Source organism: Cucurbita pepo, chromosome 6 (assembly GCF_057944985.1).
Source record: "Cucurbita pepo subsp. pepo isolate OVF chromosome 6, ASM5794498v1, whole genome shotgun sequence".
Lineage (NCBI taxonomy): Eukaryota > Viridiplantae > Streptophyta > Magnoliopsida > Cucurbitales > Cucurbitaceae > Cucurbita > Cucurbita pepo.
The window spans coordinates 4,537,549-4,555,000 of NC_141803.1; the positions used below are offsets into that span (position 1 = coordinate 4,537,549).

General features: G+C 38.3%; 2 protein-coding genes and 1 pseudogene across 6 annotated transcripts in view; all 3 read left to right on the forward strand.

The window, feature by feature from the left end:
• On the forward strand, positions 1-1,369 carry LOC147792183 (uncharacterized). Of its 2 annotated transcripts, none has more exons than XM_087125025.1 (3): positions 1-614; positions 690-845; positions 939-1,369. In XM_087125025.1, exons 1-3 carry the CDS (start codon positions 3-5, stop codon positions 1,251-1,253), a joined length of 1,083 nt encoding a protein of 360 aa, XP_086981151.1. In that variant the 5' UTR covers positions 1-2; the 3' UTR covers positions 1,254-1,369. The 2 variants fall into 2 exon arrangements, with proteins under 2 accessions (XP_086981151.1, XP_086981152.1); XM_087125026.1 differs by having other exon boundaries at positions 693-845.
• Positions 1,370-3,946: 2,577 nt separating this feature from the next.
• LOC111796644 (universal stress protein PHOS32 pseudogene) lies at positions 3,947-5,105 on the forward strand (annotated as a pseudogene).
• A 3,889-nt stretch (positions 5,106-8,994) lies between these two features.
• Positions 8,995-17,452, forward strand: part of LOC111796625 (universal stress protein PHOS32) — an 8,637-nt gene continuing 179 nt past the window's right edge. The window contains exons 1-2 of one of the 4 annotated variants that reach the window (XM_087124652.1): positions 8,995-10,136; positions 17,434-17,452. The exon at positions 17,434-17,452 is cut by the window's right edge and continues 179 nt beyond it. In XM_087124652.1, the coding sequence (XP_086980778.1) occupies positions 9,155-10,136; positions 17,434-17,452 (1,001 nt within the window). In that variant the 5' untranslated portion in view covers positions 8,995-9,154. The other 3 variants (XM_087124653.1, XM_087124654.1, XM_023679339.2) reach the window with 3 other exon arrangements.

The following is a 17,452-nucleotide window of genomic DNA, read 5'->3' on the forward strand; positions in this document are numbered from 1 at the left end:
GCATGTTTTACTCTTCTCTCTCTCCTCCCTCTCTCTTTCTCTCTCTAGAAGTCCTGAGCCTTAAAACCCCCAATCTCTCAAACCCAACCTCTGATTCTTCTTCAATGGCGTCTCCCATGGTGGTGATCGAAGAAACCAAGCCCGGCGAGCCCCTCAAAACCAGAGCCGCCAGAAAAACCGCCGCCAAAAATCCCCACCACAAAAAACCGCCGCAGAGAGGCCTCGGCGTTGCTCAGCTCGAACGGTTAAGGCTTCAAGAACGGTGGAAGAAAATGACCGAAATCTCCCCTCCCCATCCCTTCCAATCCCACTCCCCCTTCCTCCTCGATTTCCCCTTGCAGTTCCCCGCCGCCGCCGCCGCCGCCGGAGGTAATGACTACGCTACCGGCGTTTTGGGTTTCATCGGAAATGGTGGGTTTGGCAGCGGCGGTGGACTGATGACATTGGAGCCGTTTCCACACGGCGGTGGAGCCATGGTGGACCCCAGACTTTTGATTGGAAATAGCGTTGAGGCTACCAGAGAGCTCTCTTCAATCCCAAACTTGCCGCCTCCACCACCACCGCCACCGCCTCCTCCGCCGTGTGTTTCTGATCGTTGTGATATTTGTTTTAAGGTAAAATCTCTATAATCCAATATATATTTTTCAAAAACCATTTGAAATTTTAACATCGCGATTTTTTATTCCCAGAAGAAACGAGTCAATTTCAGCAATACAATGAAAGAGAAGAACATTATCGGAAATGCAGAGCCGCCGCCGCCACCGGCGGCCGCGAGTTTCGATTTTCTCGGTCTGAGTACAAATTCCGCCGCCACAGATTTCGATTTCAGTTTAAATTTCAACCAGGTGATTCAAAAACAAAACCCAGAAAAACCCAGATCATAAAATTCCAAAACAAACCCGAAATTTAACGATCTTCTTGTCGGTGTAATGAAACAGGACGGAGCAGGGGTTAAGCAAATACACCGGAAAGTGGCAGGGAAGGGCGGCGGCGGCGGCGGTGAAGGAAGTACATTAATGGAGTATGAGTTTTTTCCAAGGAAAAATGGCAGAGGAACAGAGTTCGAGGAGCGGAAAAGGCCAAATGAAGAATTGGGATTATTTGCAGAGGAAGAAGAAGAAGAAGAAGAAGAAGCAGTACAGGCGGTGGATCATGGAGAAGGTTCTTGTATTACTACGAGCTGCAGTGATATCATTAATGGCGGTACCAGAAATTCCACTGTTCTTGATTTGTCTCTTAAGCTTTCATTTTAGATGCAAAAATGGCGGAATCCCTTTTTTGTTCATGATTTCCATGTGAATCAGACACCCATTTATATACATTTCATTTTGTTCATCCCATTTTTATTAAATGGGATGTTCTTCATGTTCATCAGCATTTACTTTGAACAAATTTAGGGTTTATAATTTCATAATTCAACATAAACCCTTTATACATTTTAAAATTTTAATCTCTAAAGTCGAATTCCGAAAACGAAAAACATGTTTTTATAATTATCGGTTTGATTACTATTAGTTGAACGAGTTTTTAAATATTTGTTTTTGTTTTTGAAATTTACAATCTAGATAGAAACTTTGAAAGTTCAAGTAAAGGTTAGAAATACTCTCACTCTGTTGGAGCTGCTCTCCCGAGGGTCTGTGAATATAACATTCCAAGCTCACCACTAGTAGATATGTTATGTTTTGACCCATTACGTATCCGTTGTTAGTCTCATAATTTTTGTTTAAAACGCGTCTGTTAGGAAGATGTTTTCACACTCTAAGGAATGTTTCATCTTTAACCACCGTGGGATTTCATAATACACGCCTTGGGGCCAGCATTCTAGCTGACACCGAACCGATGTGGGATCTCACAATCCATGCCTTGGGGCCAACAGCCTAGCCGACACCCAATCGATGTGGGATCTCACAATCGACCCCTTGGGGCCAGCGTTCTAGCTGACACTCAACTGATGTGGGATCTCAAAATTCACCCCTTGGGACTAGCGTTCTAGCTGACACCCAAATGTGAGATCTCACAATCCACCCCTTGGGCCAGCATTCTAGCTGACACCCAACCGATGTGGGATCTCACAATCCACCTCTTGGGGCAACGTTCTAGCTGACACCCAACCGATGTGTGGGATCTCACGATCCACTCCTTGGGCCAGCATCCTAACTAACACTCAACCCATGTATGATCTCACAATCCACTCCTTAGCTGACACACCACTTGAAGTCTATCTCTTATACAATTTGTAACGGTCCAAGTCCACCCCTAACAAATATTTTCGCTTTACACATCTGTCACATATAGATTTCCACACCCTTATAAGGAATGTTTCGTTCTCTTCTCCAACCAACGTAGGATCTCTCAGTAGATCTACATGACATCTAATCCACACAAACTTAGGGGAGCCACTCAGTGGAACCTGCATTTACATGGACGATTCCATACTATATAGTCGAAAAGAATCGCTACAAGAAGTTTTCCCGACTATTGTTAATCCGAGTAAACCCCATCTTATTGCTAAAGAAACGAACCCGAACAAATACCGGAACAAATAAGTTTTAGTTTAAGAAATCCGACTAGAAATTCAAACTAGGAAAGGGATGAAAGCAAGAGAATGTGAGCTCTGGGGGCAGCAGGCAATGGGAGGGCTGATTTAGAATAGAATTCCAAAAGGGAAGAAACAAGCAGTCCATGGAACCCCCAGTGATACCTGAGCTGAGTGTAAATATGGACCAAACAGAAACAAGCAGATAGCAGCAGGTAGCAGATTGATAGCAGCAGCGGCAGCAGCCCAAGGGCTCTGCTAGTGAAGGCGCACTGTCTTCTCCATTGCCTCTTCAACCATCTTTCCTTTGCTCTTCTTCGACCTTACCCGATATAGCTTTTCAATTCTTTTTGTTGTTCGCTCAAAATTCTTACATAAATGTCTAAATAACAATGGTTGAATCGAATGAATTAACGACGTTTGAAACACTGTGATTCGTGAGGGTTTTTATATGACTCGAGAATCCAACCAACCTAGATTTTTTTAACCCAGATTATAAAAGTTGGGTACAGTTGGGTTGGGTTCAATTTTTGGAAAATCGAAAATTTGGATTGGTTTGCAAGTTGACATTTTTTTTTTAAGTTTTATTTATCCACAATTTATAATTATTCGGATATAATCTTAGATAAAAATATATTAAAAGTTCGCAAATAAATACAAATCAATATATAATTATTCACATAAAAAAAAATCAATAAAAAATGACAAACGAATATTGTAACATATTAACATTTTCAACATTGTCATAAAACTAAAGACAGCTAAATACGGATATTTATTGAGAATTCGTTAAAATAAAAAAGTAAAAATAGAAGGATAGATCAAATTAAATAAACAATAAAAATGATTAGTTTAAAAATGTTGTAATAACAAAAATAAACATACTATAAAATATTTTAATTGCACGGCAGCCCTAAACTAAATAAAATAAGAAATTAAAAATAATAAAATAAGATAAAAGAAATTAAACAAAATAATAATAAGAAAAAATGTATATCCGTGGCGTGGGTGTCCTTAGAGAGGCCGAGTACGACTCTGGCAAACATATTAATATGGAAGGATTCTTAGTATAATTTATATATTTTTATTTGGTTCGGGTCAACCCGAAAGTTTTATCCACGAACCTAAAATCGAACCGATTCAGTTCGAGTTCAGGAAAATGAACCCAACCCTACCCGGAATGCTAATCCAACCCAACCTAACCCTTATAGTTTGAGTTTTGGGTTGGTGCAAGTTGTGGGGTTGAATGTATCCACTAAAAATAGGAATAATTTTTTTTGAATTGGGCCAGAGGTAAGATTAGGCCCAAGATTATGGGGCTTTCTTGTGTTCATTTCCGACCAGCAAAAGAAGGCCCATTTAATAAAAGCCCACGAACATAGAATCTTCTATAAGACGTTCCCCATCTTCGTTTTCTTCTACGCTCGTTTTCCATTCCGAACAAGTTTCCCGGATATCTCTGAGCTTCCATTTCCCACAATTTCTCCATCCAATTTCGATTTTTCTTCATGGATCCTCAGCACCAGCTTCGAGATCACACCTTAGATCCTGACCCCCAACTTCCCTCCATCAAAATTCACCATCCGGCTTCCCCTCGCCACCCATCCGCCACCACCCCCGCCGCAACCCCCACCCCCACCGCCGGCGCCCGCCGCAAGATAGGCGTTGCCGTTGACCTTTCCGAAGAGAGCGCTTATGCTGTCCGCTGGGCTGTTCAACACTACCTTCGCCCTGGTGATGCTGTTATTCTTCTCCATGTTAGCCCTACCTCCGTACTCTTCGGCGCCGATTGGGGGGCCATTGATATTTCTCTGAAGACTGCTGGTGATAATTCAGATGATGAGGATGCGGGCGATGCTGATAATAATCAAAATCAGAATCGCAGCGAGCGGTCGAAACGTAAAATGGAGGACGATTTTGATGCTTTCACTGCCTCGAAAGCTGCCGATCTAGCTAAACCTATAAAAGATGCTCAGATTCCGTACAAGATTCACATAGTGAAGGATCATGACATGAGAGAGAGGCTGTGTTTGGAAGTGGAGAGATTAGGGCTCAATGCCCTAATCATGGGCAGTCGGGGCTTTGGTGCAGCAAGGCGCGGTAAAGACGGCGGACTTGGTAGTGTCAGTGATTATTGCGTCCATCATTGTGTGTGTCCTGTGGTGGTGGTACGGTTTCCAGATGAGAAGGAGAGCGGTACTATCGGCGGCGCTATGGTGGCGCTGAAGGAAGAGGACGAGGCCGGGATGAAGTCTGCATCTGCGGAACCGGTGGAATCTTAAGGTTAGAAATCTCTGTTTTTCGAGATTGCTTCTCGTATTGTAATGGGTTTCCTTGGTTTGTTTTTTTGAAGCCAGAAGCGATTCTAAGTCTAGTTGTCGTCTAGTTTTCCATTGGAACAAAGTTGAACATACGGTCTATCAGAATGTTGCAAATTTGCTAAGTATTTCCCCACTTTCATGTTTGTTTAGTAGAGCATGGCTATGGTGAACTTGTTTCTGTTCTTGCTTTCAATAACTTAATGTAATTATGTTATATGTAATTGAAGACATAGCATCTTGTGTGTTGATTTTGTATTTTCATCTAGATTGGGGAAACAAATTTGGAATGAATGTCTCTCATCAAAATAGCGATGATGATCTTCAAGTTCTGTATAGAGGAAAGTATGATAATCTGATAATGTTGTCTAGGATACTGGGTGAAATTTGTTTCTGGGTTAAGTTATATGGATGATTAGACTCTGAAAATGACTGTTCTTGTTGTATTGAATGGTCAAGTATAGGTTATACTTGTTGTGAGATCCCACGTCGGTTGGAGAGGGGAACGAAGCACTCCTTATAAGGGTGTGGAAACCTCTCTTTAGTAGACGCGTTTTGAAACCGTGAGGCTGACGACGATACGTAACGGGCTGAATCAGACAATATCTACTAGGGATGGGTTTGGGCTATTGGCAACAGACGCGTTTTAGAAGCCTTAAGGGGAAGACCGAAAGAGAACCCAAAGAAACCATGTTTGTTAGTGGTAGACTTGAACTCTTACACTTGTCATCCTTCCTTAACCGGGACACGACATCCGACTTGGACGTAGTCCTTAGAAGACCTTGTTAGAATTATGAATCCAAATGCTAATCTCATTGAGAACTTGGTGGATTTGTTGATTGGACTGTTGTGAATTTAGTCTCTAAATTTGTCACTTCAGGGCTGGTGGAGAGTTGTAAGAATGATGAGTGGTTTGGTAAAGAGTTTTGAAAGGTAAAAAGTCCCTTTGAAAACACTACTCTCAAAGCTCATCTTAAGCTCACTCTATAAGCTTAAGCGGTTCGGTTTAACGTCTTGGCGTCCTTAATCACGAGTCTACTCTTATGCAGTTTGATTGTCTACTAATCATCTGAGATTATAGATAAATCTTCATACAGAAATGCCTGCATTTTCTTCCTGAAGTAATTCTTCCTAAGTCGAGTTACTGCTTATTTCACAACAGTAAGTAGTGAAGTTGTAAGAATGATGAGTGGTTTGGTCAAGTTCTTGCTGCATTTTTTACGAGTATCTACTCTTATAGTTACTGCTTTAAGTCGAGTTGTGTTCTATGTAGGGTTTAGGGTTTATTTGATTCAGATTATGATATTTGTATTCGAGTTCCAATCGAATACAAACAAGGGTATAGAATATATGCATTATGTTTCAATGATTTTCACCAGATTGGATTGCCTTGTGTCACGGTCATGCTTTGTTGCCAAAACCCTTGCCTTCCATCACTGTATTATCGCTTTCCTTGACTTCTTTCATGATGTATAGTTTCCTTATTGTGTTTTTTTAATAAGTATATGACCATTCGGCAAGATCATGTCTACTACGGGTAGACATGAAATGCCCTAGATTGTAGGGGTGTACATTCAACCCGGCAACCTGACAACGTGGACCAACCCAACCCGAACTATAAGGGTTGGGTTGGATTAGCATTTCGGGTAGGGTTGGGTTCATTTTTCGGAACCCGAACTATAAGGGTTGGGTTGGGTTGGGTTGGGTTGGATTAGCATTTCGGGTAGGGTAGGGTTGGGTTGGGTTGGATTAGCATTTCGGGTAGGGTTGGGTTGGGTTGGATTAGCATTTCGGGTAGGGTTGGGTTGGGTTGGGTTGGGTTGGGTTGGATTAGCATTTCGGGTAGGGTTGGGTTGGATTAGCATTTCGGGTAGGGTTGGGTTGGATTAGCATTTCGGGTAGGGTTGGGTTGGGTTTATTTTCCGGAACCCGAACTGAATCGGTTTGGTTTTGGGTTCATGGGCAAAATGTTCGAATTGACCCGAGCCAGATTAAAATATATAAAATATATTAAGACTTTTGTTGTATTAATGGATTCGTCAGAGTGGTACTGAGTCCAACTCAAGACAATCACGCTCGAGTTCGACGTCAGTCAAATACATGTTTATGTTATATCTTATATATTTATACCTATAATACAAATATTTGTTTTTATTTTTAATTTCTTTGTTTCGTTTATATTATTTTATTATTTTTAACTAAAACTTTTAGAAAAACTAACATATAACTAGTTTTATTAATATATTTTATATATATAATACAAATATTTATTAATTATGATTTATATCTATGTTTAAGTTATTAAAAACTTTAGAATAAACTAACATATAATTATTATATATTTTATACATATAATACAAATATTTGTATTATATCTACAAATATTTATTAATTATGATTTATATCTATGTTTTAAAGTAACATATAACTTATGTTTAAATGATTTAGATCAATGTTGGTAAATTATATATATATATATATATATATATATATATATATATAATTTGAAAATATATTTTAAATTATAATATATTTATTATCTATTTATTGTAATATTATTATATCATAATATATATATATTTTTATTAGTTTAAGGTAACAGTATATTTCAATTAAAATATTTTTATATTTTTTTTATTTTTGCTCTTATTTTTTATTGAATTTATTATTATTATTATTTTGTCAATAATTAGAGATTGATTTGTGTTCGTGAACTTTTAATATATTTTATCTTCCGAATAATTATAAATTGTGGGTAAATAAAATTTAAAAAAAAAAAATTTGACAACCCAACCCGGACCCAACCCGAAAATAGAGGGTTGGGTTGGGTTGGGTTACCAATCCAACCAACCCGAACTTTTGGGTTGGGTCAAAAAAAATCTCCCAACCTGACCCAAGTCGGACCATGTACACCCCTACTAGATTGTACTATAAGGGGATGCGACTTGTCGTTTTTAGTTTAGAAATGAACTGAAGAGCGGTGTGCGATTGGTATGAATTGTGACTTCATCCGCCCTAAGGGCCATGACCATAACTTTAAGGTTTGGGAACGTCTCTTGTCTTGGAAGGTGTATTTCTCTCCCAGGCGTTTTGTGAGATCATTTTTTTTTATCATTTATGAGAGATGTCTACAGAACACATAAGCCTTTTCCGCCCCCATCTCCACCACCTATTTCATTCTTCATCTCTCGGATAGATCAGGTTTCTTGTGTGTAATCTTATGTTTATTATTATTTTTATAAAATATAGTTATTTTAAAATTTTTATTTTTCAACATAATATTCATTAAAAATTTGTAAATAAAAATTATAATAAATTCAAATTTTAATATTAACCTAAGTTTTAACCATTAAAAAAAATTTAATACCGTTTTTATCGTCGGAAGAATTAACTAAATATGTCTTTGATACATTCAAGAAATTTGTTAAGATTAGGACGGTTGCCCTCATCAATTACGCTGAAGAAAAGCTTCTTACAATCATCAATATTATTGTCTAGAATCGAGCAAGTATTTGTTACATTTTATCTTATATTATATATATAGCATTGTATTTTATTACACTTCTAGATCACACATTAGTTGTAAAAGGAAACGAAACATTCCTTACAAAGGCATGGAAACCTCTCTCAAACACGCGCGTTTAAAAAACCTATAGTGGAAGCCCAGAAGAGAAAGCCCAAAAAAGACAATATCTACTAGCGGTGGACTTAGACCATTATAAAACGATATCAAGTCCAGTTACTAGACAGCGCGAGACACTAGTCGGAGTAGAGCTATACACTCCTTAAGCTTGGAACATTACAAAATGATATCAGGTCCAGTCATTAGACAGTGCAAGGCACGAGTAGGGCTAGACCCTCCCTGGATTTAGACCATTACAAAATGATATCAGGTCGAGTCACTAGACAGCACAAAACACCGATCCAAAGCCGGTACAGATCAAACCAAGTAAATTGAGTGGTTAAAAATGACCAACAAAGAAGAATAGCAAACATACCGAAAATAATGGTGTGGAAATAATTTATTTGATATTTTATGTTATTAAAAAATTAAAATTATCATATGATTTAATTAATTTATTTATTTAAAAAAAAAAAAAAAAGATTTTATTAAAAGAAAACAAGGGGAATTTAAATATAGGTTGTTCTTCCTGAAGCAGGGGCCGGAATTTTCTCGCTCTTAAAACATTCTCCCATCGTCCATTTCGTCTATATTTTATTTCCATTTCCGACCTGTTCTTCCGTGATTTCTTCACTTCTCTTCTTCCATTTCTCTGAATTTACAGATTCTGAATTCTCCATGGATCTTCAGCACCAGTTTCGAAAACCAACCTTGGAGCCAGACCCGCACCTACCCAACATCAAAATTCACCATCCAGCTTCCCCTCGCCACACCTCCACCGCCACCCCCGTCGCCACCCCCACCCCCACTGCCGGCGCCCGCCGCAGGATTGGGGTGGCTGTCGACCTCTCCGAGGAGAGTGCTTTTGCTATTCATTGGGCTGTTCTACACTATATTCGTCCTGGTGATGCTGTCATTCTCCTCCATGTTAGCCCTACTTCCGTCCTTTTCGGTGCCGATTGGGGCTCCATCGACATTACTCTCGATACTGCTGATGATAATCCTGATGATCATAATTCTGGTAACTCTGTAAATGGTCATCATCTGAACCGTACCGAGCGTTCGAAACGTAAATTGGAGGATGATTTTGATGCTTTCACTGCCTCCAAAGCTGCTGATCTTGCTAAGCCGTTGAAAGATATTCAGATTCCGTATAAGATTCATATTGTGAAGGATCATGATATGAGAGAGAGGCTTTGTTTAGAAGTGGAGAGATTGGGGCTGAATGCGCTGATCATGAGCAGTCGGGGTTTTGGTGCTGCAAAGCGTGGAAATGACGGTGGGCTCGGAAGCGTTAGCGATTATTGCGTGCATCATTGTGTGTGTCCTGTTGTGGTGGTGCGTTTTCCGGATGAGAAGGATGTTGGGATCGGTTGTGATTCTGTTGCTGTGAAGAAGCAGGACAATGGCGCCCCCGAAAAGTCTGTTGCTGTGAAGAAGCAGGACAATGGCGCCCCCGGAAAGTCTGTTGCTGTGCAGAAGCAGGACAATGGCGCCCCCGGAAAGTCTGTTGCTGTGCAGAAGCTGGACAATGGCGCCCCCGGAAAGTCTGTTGCTGTGCAGAAGCAGGACAATGGCGCCCCCGAAAAGTCTGTTGCCGTGCAGAAGCAGGACGATGACGCCCGGGAAAAGCCTGTTGCTGAGGCCGTGGAGTCCAAAGGTTAGACATCTCTGTTTTCCATGATTGGTTCTTGCATTATAACTAATGATTTTATTTCATCTCTGAAAATAGAATCGATTTTAAATTAGCCGTAGCTTAGTTTTCAATCTTCATAAAGTTGAATGCTAAGTGTATCGCAATGTTATAAGTTTCCTGTGTACTTCTGAATTTCATGCTCAATTGTATCTTTTTAACTTTAATTTGAAGAGCATTGTGCTGTGGGGTTTCTCCCAAAATATGGGAAATTAGGATTTGGTATTAATGAACTTTGGAATATCTGAAAATTCTTGTTTTTGAGTAAAATTACGATGATATATGTAACCGCCCAAGCCTACCCCAATATTGTCCTCTATGAGCTTTCCCTCTTGGGCTTCCCCTCAAGGTTTTTAAAACGCTAGGGAGAGGTTTTCACACCCTTATAAAGAATGCTTCATTCTCCTCTCCAATCGACGTGGGATCTCACAATCCACCCCCACTTTGGGGCCCAGCGTCCTCGATGACACTCGCTCCCTTCTCCAATTGATGTGGGACCCCCTTCGGGGCCCAGTGTCCTTGCTAGCACATCACCTTGTGTCCACCCCCCTTCGGGGATCAGCCTCCTCACTGGCACATCGTCCGGTGTTTGGTTCTGATATCATTTGTAACGGTCAAGGCCACCGCTAGCAGATATTGTCCTCTTTAGGCTTTCCCTCGGACTTCTCCTCAAGATTTTTAAAGCGCATATGTTAGGGAGAGGTTTTCATACCTTGTAAATAATGCTTTGTTCTCCTTCCCAACTGATGTGGGATCTCACATTATATTTTTCAGTTCTTCTTTGAATGTTATATGGATGGTGAAATTCTGATATTGAAAGTTCATAGTTCTTGTTATCTTGAGTGATCTATCTTTTCGCAAAACTCTTTTGCCTGCCTCTTTGGATCCATGGCTGATTCCCCAAATGTACATGCTGTGAGTTTGGTCTTCAGATGAGGTTACTTGACGTTGAAGGTTTATTACTAATCATTTTCGAGGACTATGTGCACGGAGAATTGCAAACCCAAGTGATCTGTCTAATGTCCCAGCATCTTTAACTAGTGATCCAGCACTAGGATTATGTGGTTTGATCTTATTAGCAAATAAGATTAGAGATACTCATACAGAAAATATACTTTTAACTTACTGGCTTGATATCGATACTAGTTTTTCACCGTGGCCTATTTCTGGAAGTCAAAGACACATGTTATCAGGTAACCTCATGAAAGCCAAAATTTCCAAACAATGCACGGTTTAGGCTCGCGTAAAGATCCTGTGCCTAATGGTTTTACTGCAAAGTTCTTCCAAAGAGGTTGGAGAATTCTCATGTCAAATATATTGAGAGAGGGAGAGTTCGATTATCAGTTCTTGGGCCAAAGAGACTTACACATGCCTTGTGATGATGCTAAAAAGAGAACTTTATTCAAGACCATCCGTCTCACCATCTGCCCTTTCAAGATCATTACAAAGTCCTTGCTAAACATCTAAGGTAGATTCTTCCAGATATGATAATTAAATTGCATTTTGAGGGAAGGCAAATAATTGATTCTTGCGTCGTTGCCAACAAATAGACTGTTGATTGGAAATGAGAACAAAAGGAGTGCCCCTCCACACACGTTTATCTTCTCGTAGAAAGAATATAAAATTTAGAAGGATCTTTATACTGACCATGTCAAGAATATCCAAACTGTTAAAATTATCTTATCAGTTATGTGTGGAAATTTTAGTCTGTCTTCTTGGGATTTAGCTTTCAAAAGGAACTTCAATAATCATGGGACAACCAAATGGATATCACATATGGACGTCATTACTCATTAGTTGGTGCAACCTCCTTCCTCGCCAAGATAGATGGTTGTGGCTCAAAGACAAGACCGTATGTGCTTTCAGATGTAAGTGCCTTTTTGGAGTTGGAATGTTAATTATCCTTAGAGAGTAAAGATTTTCATGTCGGAGTTTTTCTTGAAGATTACCAACGCTCATGACAAAGTTCATAGGAAAATCCCCATTTGTTGTCTTTCTCCTACTTGGTGCTTAGTATATGAAGATGGTGAAGGATCTGAAGACCATCTCTCTTTGATTAGCTTATTGTTTTTCCAAGGAGCATGAACAGAATTCTTTAATTTTCTCCAGTGGCCTTCCTTTCAAAGTGAAACCTACGTCCCTTTTCTTTGGACATTCCGGTTAGAAAGTTTTTTGTAGGGCTAAGGGATCTTTTTTCTTTTGTTGGACCATATTCTTATAGTTGCCTGGTCTTGGTTCAACATATCTAAACCTTTTTTAACTATCATTTTCTTCTGTCTGCACTAATTGGAAGGTTCTTTTTTGCGTTGTTTTGTTTTTTTTTTTAATAATTAATTTTCTTTTTTTGTAACTCCCATACCCCAGGCTGAGGCTTTCCTTCCACTTTTTGTATATTCCAATTTATCAATGAAATAGCCTCTTATTAGGGAAATAATTGCTTGTTTGTGGGAGAAATTCTTTCTGTAAACGTATGTGTGCTTTTTCACTCTTTCCATGGTATATTTTTGGTTTAAAACCCATTTTTGCTAAAAAGCTTGGACACAAACACGGTGACACATCAATTTCTAAAAAGTAGGTCATAGATACGTTGAAGACACGTTTTTTAAAAATAAAAAATATATGTATATGTTGATATATTAGTATTTCTCTAATGATAAAACGTGCAAATTTAATAAAAATATAAAATATACTTCTCTACAAACCTACAAAGTTAAGCTAATTAACAATATTGGAAAAGATAAAGAAAAATTTAGTTAGCTAGAACCAGATGAAAAAGATGTCATTCCAATACTTCAGGATTGGTTAATATATAAGATTCCGTCTATAAGAAAATTTCTAATTTTTTCTCCAATTTTTAGGTTAAATATTTTCTAGAGCCATATCCATGGAGGAAAAAGGATTCAGACACATCTTTTAGCGTGTCGGACATGTGTCTAGAGCATGTCCATATGTATTTGTGTTCGTGCTTCCTAGCGTTTTGGTCCCTAAATTTTCATAATGTGTATTTTAATCCTTAAACTTCTTTAAAACAATTTCTTCTTTGTTCCTTGTTTTGTTGTTTTCCATCTAATTTCCATGTTCCTTCATCTCTTAACTTATGTGGCTTGAAATCATGCTCATATTAACATGCTAGTACTCATATTCCAACCCATGCCATTAATTTGTTAAAAATAAAATAAAATGACGGACCAAAATGATTGTTTTGGTCCTTAAATGAATATTTTTAATGTCTTGGCACTAAAAGTTAAAATACAACAAATCTGAAAATTCAAGGATCTATTTTGAAAGTTTTTTAACGACCAAAATACAGCTCGAGAAAAGGAATAAGTTGAAAACCAACTTCATGGAATAAGTTGAAAGATTATGAAAGGAGCATCCGAAAAACAGCTCGACAAAAGGAACTGCCAAAGTATTTACATGATATTTAGGGAAGTCGAAACTTGAAAATGTTCCTATACAGAAAATAACAGAACTTAGCCACCTAAACATTTTTTAGGTGAAACATTCTTGTTGTTTTTTATACTATATTTTGATAAGTAGTGAAACCATTTTTTTATTTGATTCAAGAAATATAACCACATTTGAGAATTAGTAGGAGCTCTTTGTTATGATGCATAGCCAAGTATTGTTCTGGAGACTGCCTGTATTCATTGTTGTGGCTCAAATGCTAGTTATTCCTTAAAGGACCTGTTATTATCAATGGATATATGAATATGCCCTTTGCTTGTCTAAGTTGAAAATTTGCCACTCCTTTGCAATATCTACTGAATGGAAATTTTTTAGTAGAACTACAGGAGTAATCTTTATATTGTTATTTCTTCTAATCCTTATGTTCTCAATGCACCACACAACAGTTTATTGATTCGATGTTTCAGCGTTGTAATTTACTTTTAGAAGGAAAATTATGTTTTGTGAACTATGGATAAATTGTTAGAAATTCCAATTCCGTTTTGACAATTCAACACATAATAAATTTTCAAATGTCTAATTTTTAGTCTTTGTACCTTCAATAATAAATTTTCATACAAGAAAAGACACTGTGAATTTATTTTTATAATTTATAAAGGGAATGCTAATAGAAACTAAATGTTTAAGAAAAAAATCAACAGTAAACTAACTATGTGGACTAATTTTAAGATTTATTGAAGGTACCTTCAGTTTTTAATCTGGCTAAAGGATGTAAACCTCGTTTGCAATGTGCTGCCAATAACATCTTCAAATCTAGGAGGGGGTTCTTTGGCCAATCATGATAGGGTTCACATCGGAGGTTGAATCTATCCGTGGTTTAAATATATATTAGGAGAGCTGCTGTGTGACTGATATCAACTGAGATCTGCTTTGGTAGGTTAGGTAGGGACAACTTTGTGGGGTGCAAGGTTTTTCTGTTGCTCATAATATACTTAGGCTTTCTTTATGACTCTATTCTTAAACCCTCTTTTTGGGGCTCAATTGTGGAGGAAGGTTATAAAGAGTCTCTCGTATTTGAAAAAGGCATGGTTCCCTAGGGGGTTTAGGCTTACCCATTTTTAGACTAAACTGGAAATCCACTCTCCTTTTTGCCTTTAGAATGTCCTCTTCATTTCTTTGAATCTTTGTTCAGTTCTAAACATTGAGGAGCCTTTTATGGGAGGGAGTAATGGAGGGGGTGGAGTTTATCTTTAAACGAGAAACAGTTTATAAAAGAAGTGATGATTGATGAGGGGAAATTAACTTAAAGAAAACCTCTATATGGTAGTCGATTATGCTGATTCAAAGAATTGGTGCCTTGATCCTTCAGGTACTTTCACGGTTAAATCTCTCTTTAAACATTTGGCAGCATCATTTCCAATCCATTAAGAGACATTCTCGGCTGTATGGAGGTCTAAATGTCTGAAAATTAATATCATTATCTGGATTTGGATTTTGATTAAGAGCAGCTTGAATTCCTCGAATGTTTTACAATAGAAGATTCCATCATCCTCCCTTATGACATAAGTTGACTACTGTGCTGTTTGGATTCAAAAAGCTGGAAGCATCTATTAATTGATTGCTCTTTTGCGTTATCATGTTGGCAACAGCTTTTTGGGTTCTTCAGTACTCGTAGTTCTTCAATAACTGTAAGTGCAATGCACTTTGTTTGCTCACTGGTTCTTGTTTTCCTTCAAGGCCTCTATTATTATGGGAAAAGTAAATGCAGCTAAAGTTATTATTTCAGAACTTTGGCAGGAACACAATCAAGAATTTTTTTAAGCCAGCAAAGATGCTGGTCGCTCTGTTGTGAGTCGGCTAAACTGAAGGCTTCCCTTCGATGTTCATTTTCCAAGCTTTTCCATGGGTTCGCCCTACAAGATATTTGTCTTAAAAGAATTGCCCTCTTGGTTTAGTGGTTTGTCCTACGTATATGTGTCATTTTTAAAGTAAAAAGAATGAAACATTACACTTCAGTTTGATTGTTATTGCGTTTAAGTGTTGCTATCTTAGATGTGCAGTCAACTTTTGGCACGATACCCAAAGTAACATGTATATTATGTTTGTGTTTTGCAGTTTACAAGATTATAAATTAGATTAACAAATCTTAGCTCTGCCGTGTTCCATTCAAGTTTGTAGAATGTATTTCACCACTAACGTTTTTTGAGTGATATGAATATGATAACATGTTGTTTTTCAATGTGCTTGTGCTTCCCTTAGAGCTTAAATGGGTATGTGTTTTCGGGAGTTATGATACTTTTTAAACTGTGGGATCCCACATCGGTTGGGGAGGAGAACGAACATTCTTTATAGGGGTGTAGAAACCTCTCTCTAGCAGACGTGTTTTAAAAACCTCGAGGGAAACCCCAAAAGGGAAAGGCTAAAGAGGACACTATCTGCTAGCAGTGTGCTAGGGTTGTTACATAAATGGTGGGTTAAATGGGTATGTGTTTTCAGGAGTTATGATACTTTTTAAATTGTGAGATCCCACGTCGGTTGGGGAGGAGAACGAAACATTCTTAATAAGGGTGTGGAAACCTCTCCCTAGCCGACACGTTTTAAAAACCTTGAGGGGAAGCCCAAAAGGGAAAGCTCAAAGAGGACAATATCTGCTCGCAGTGGGCCAGGATCGTTACATAAATGGCATCAATAAACGACTACTAGGTGCCGCCTCTCTTTCCACAGGTGTTTAGATGGTAATATCCAAATCAAAGACGGGTTTTGCCACGAGGATATGTACCCAATTCCTCTGTCTGGATCTCTATACAACTAACTCCCTGGCTTATTTTGTTTTTCATGAGTTTCATATCATCTGTATATTGGTGTTTAATCTTCGTTTGTATTCCTTCTTGTAGTTTGTCATGAAAAGCTTGCATCATCCTGATTAGCTGAGGTGCAAACTGGATTGTTGTCGATTTTGAATCTGAATTGCAGAGCCCCTGTTTTCCCCCACACAAGGAAACCGTGAATAAGAAAATAATGTCTGCATGATTTGAAATTGATGTATGGCCTTTCAAATTGTTTAATTCGTTTGATATCAATAATATATTTCCCTCTTCTGCCACGATTATTATCTATCTGGTTGCTAATTACCAAAATCCTCGAACAAATTTGTTGTGTTCGCTTGAGTGTCTCATCAATGGTTTAATTGTAAAAATCTCCATAGTTCTTTATGACCCTTCTTAATATTACTCAGCAAAAGCCCCCGGTTTCCGATGATAGACAGGAGAAAATTATCAATACTATTGTAGTACATACTATAAGGCTAAGCTCGCTGTTAGTAGATATTGTCCTTTTTAGCTTTCATTTTTGGGATTTCCCTCAAGGCTTTAAAACCCGTCTTCTAGGGAGATGTTTCCACACCCTCCTTATAAGGAATGTTTCGATCTCTCCTCCAACCGATATGGGATCTCACACATACATATATGGAACGTAGGTATCTACGTGTAATAGGTTATAGTTGAGCATTATGGGTTAGGAACTTTGAAGAAGTGAAATTTGATTCTGGATTTGCCATCACTCTTATCTCTGGAAGGCTGCAGGAATTGGGTTGTCTGGTGCACAGCAATGGAAGGACAAGCTTGGAAGCATTAGGAATTGTGTGCTTTATTCTCACCTCTGAACTTTTTTTTTTATCTCTTTTTATCCTTCTTTTTCAGCCACTTGTTGTTGTCAGATGATCTGTCTCTCTGCCTTGCCTTGCCTTGCATTTTACTCTGTCCAATAATGGGTGACTCTTGCTTGTGGGGTTGGGAGGGCATTTGAATATGTTAGTGAGTTTAAAGCAAGTATTGAATTATAGCATGAACTTGGATAGATGCAGGACATGCCCTCCA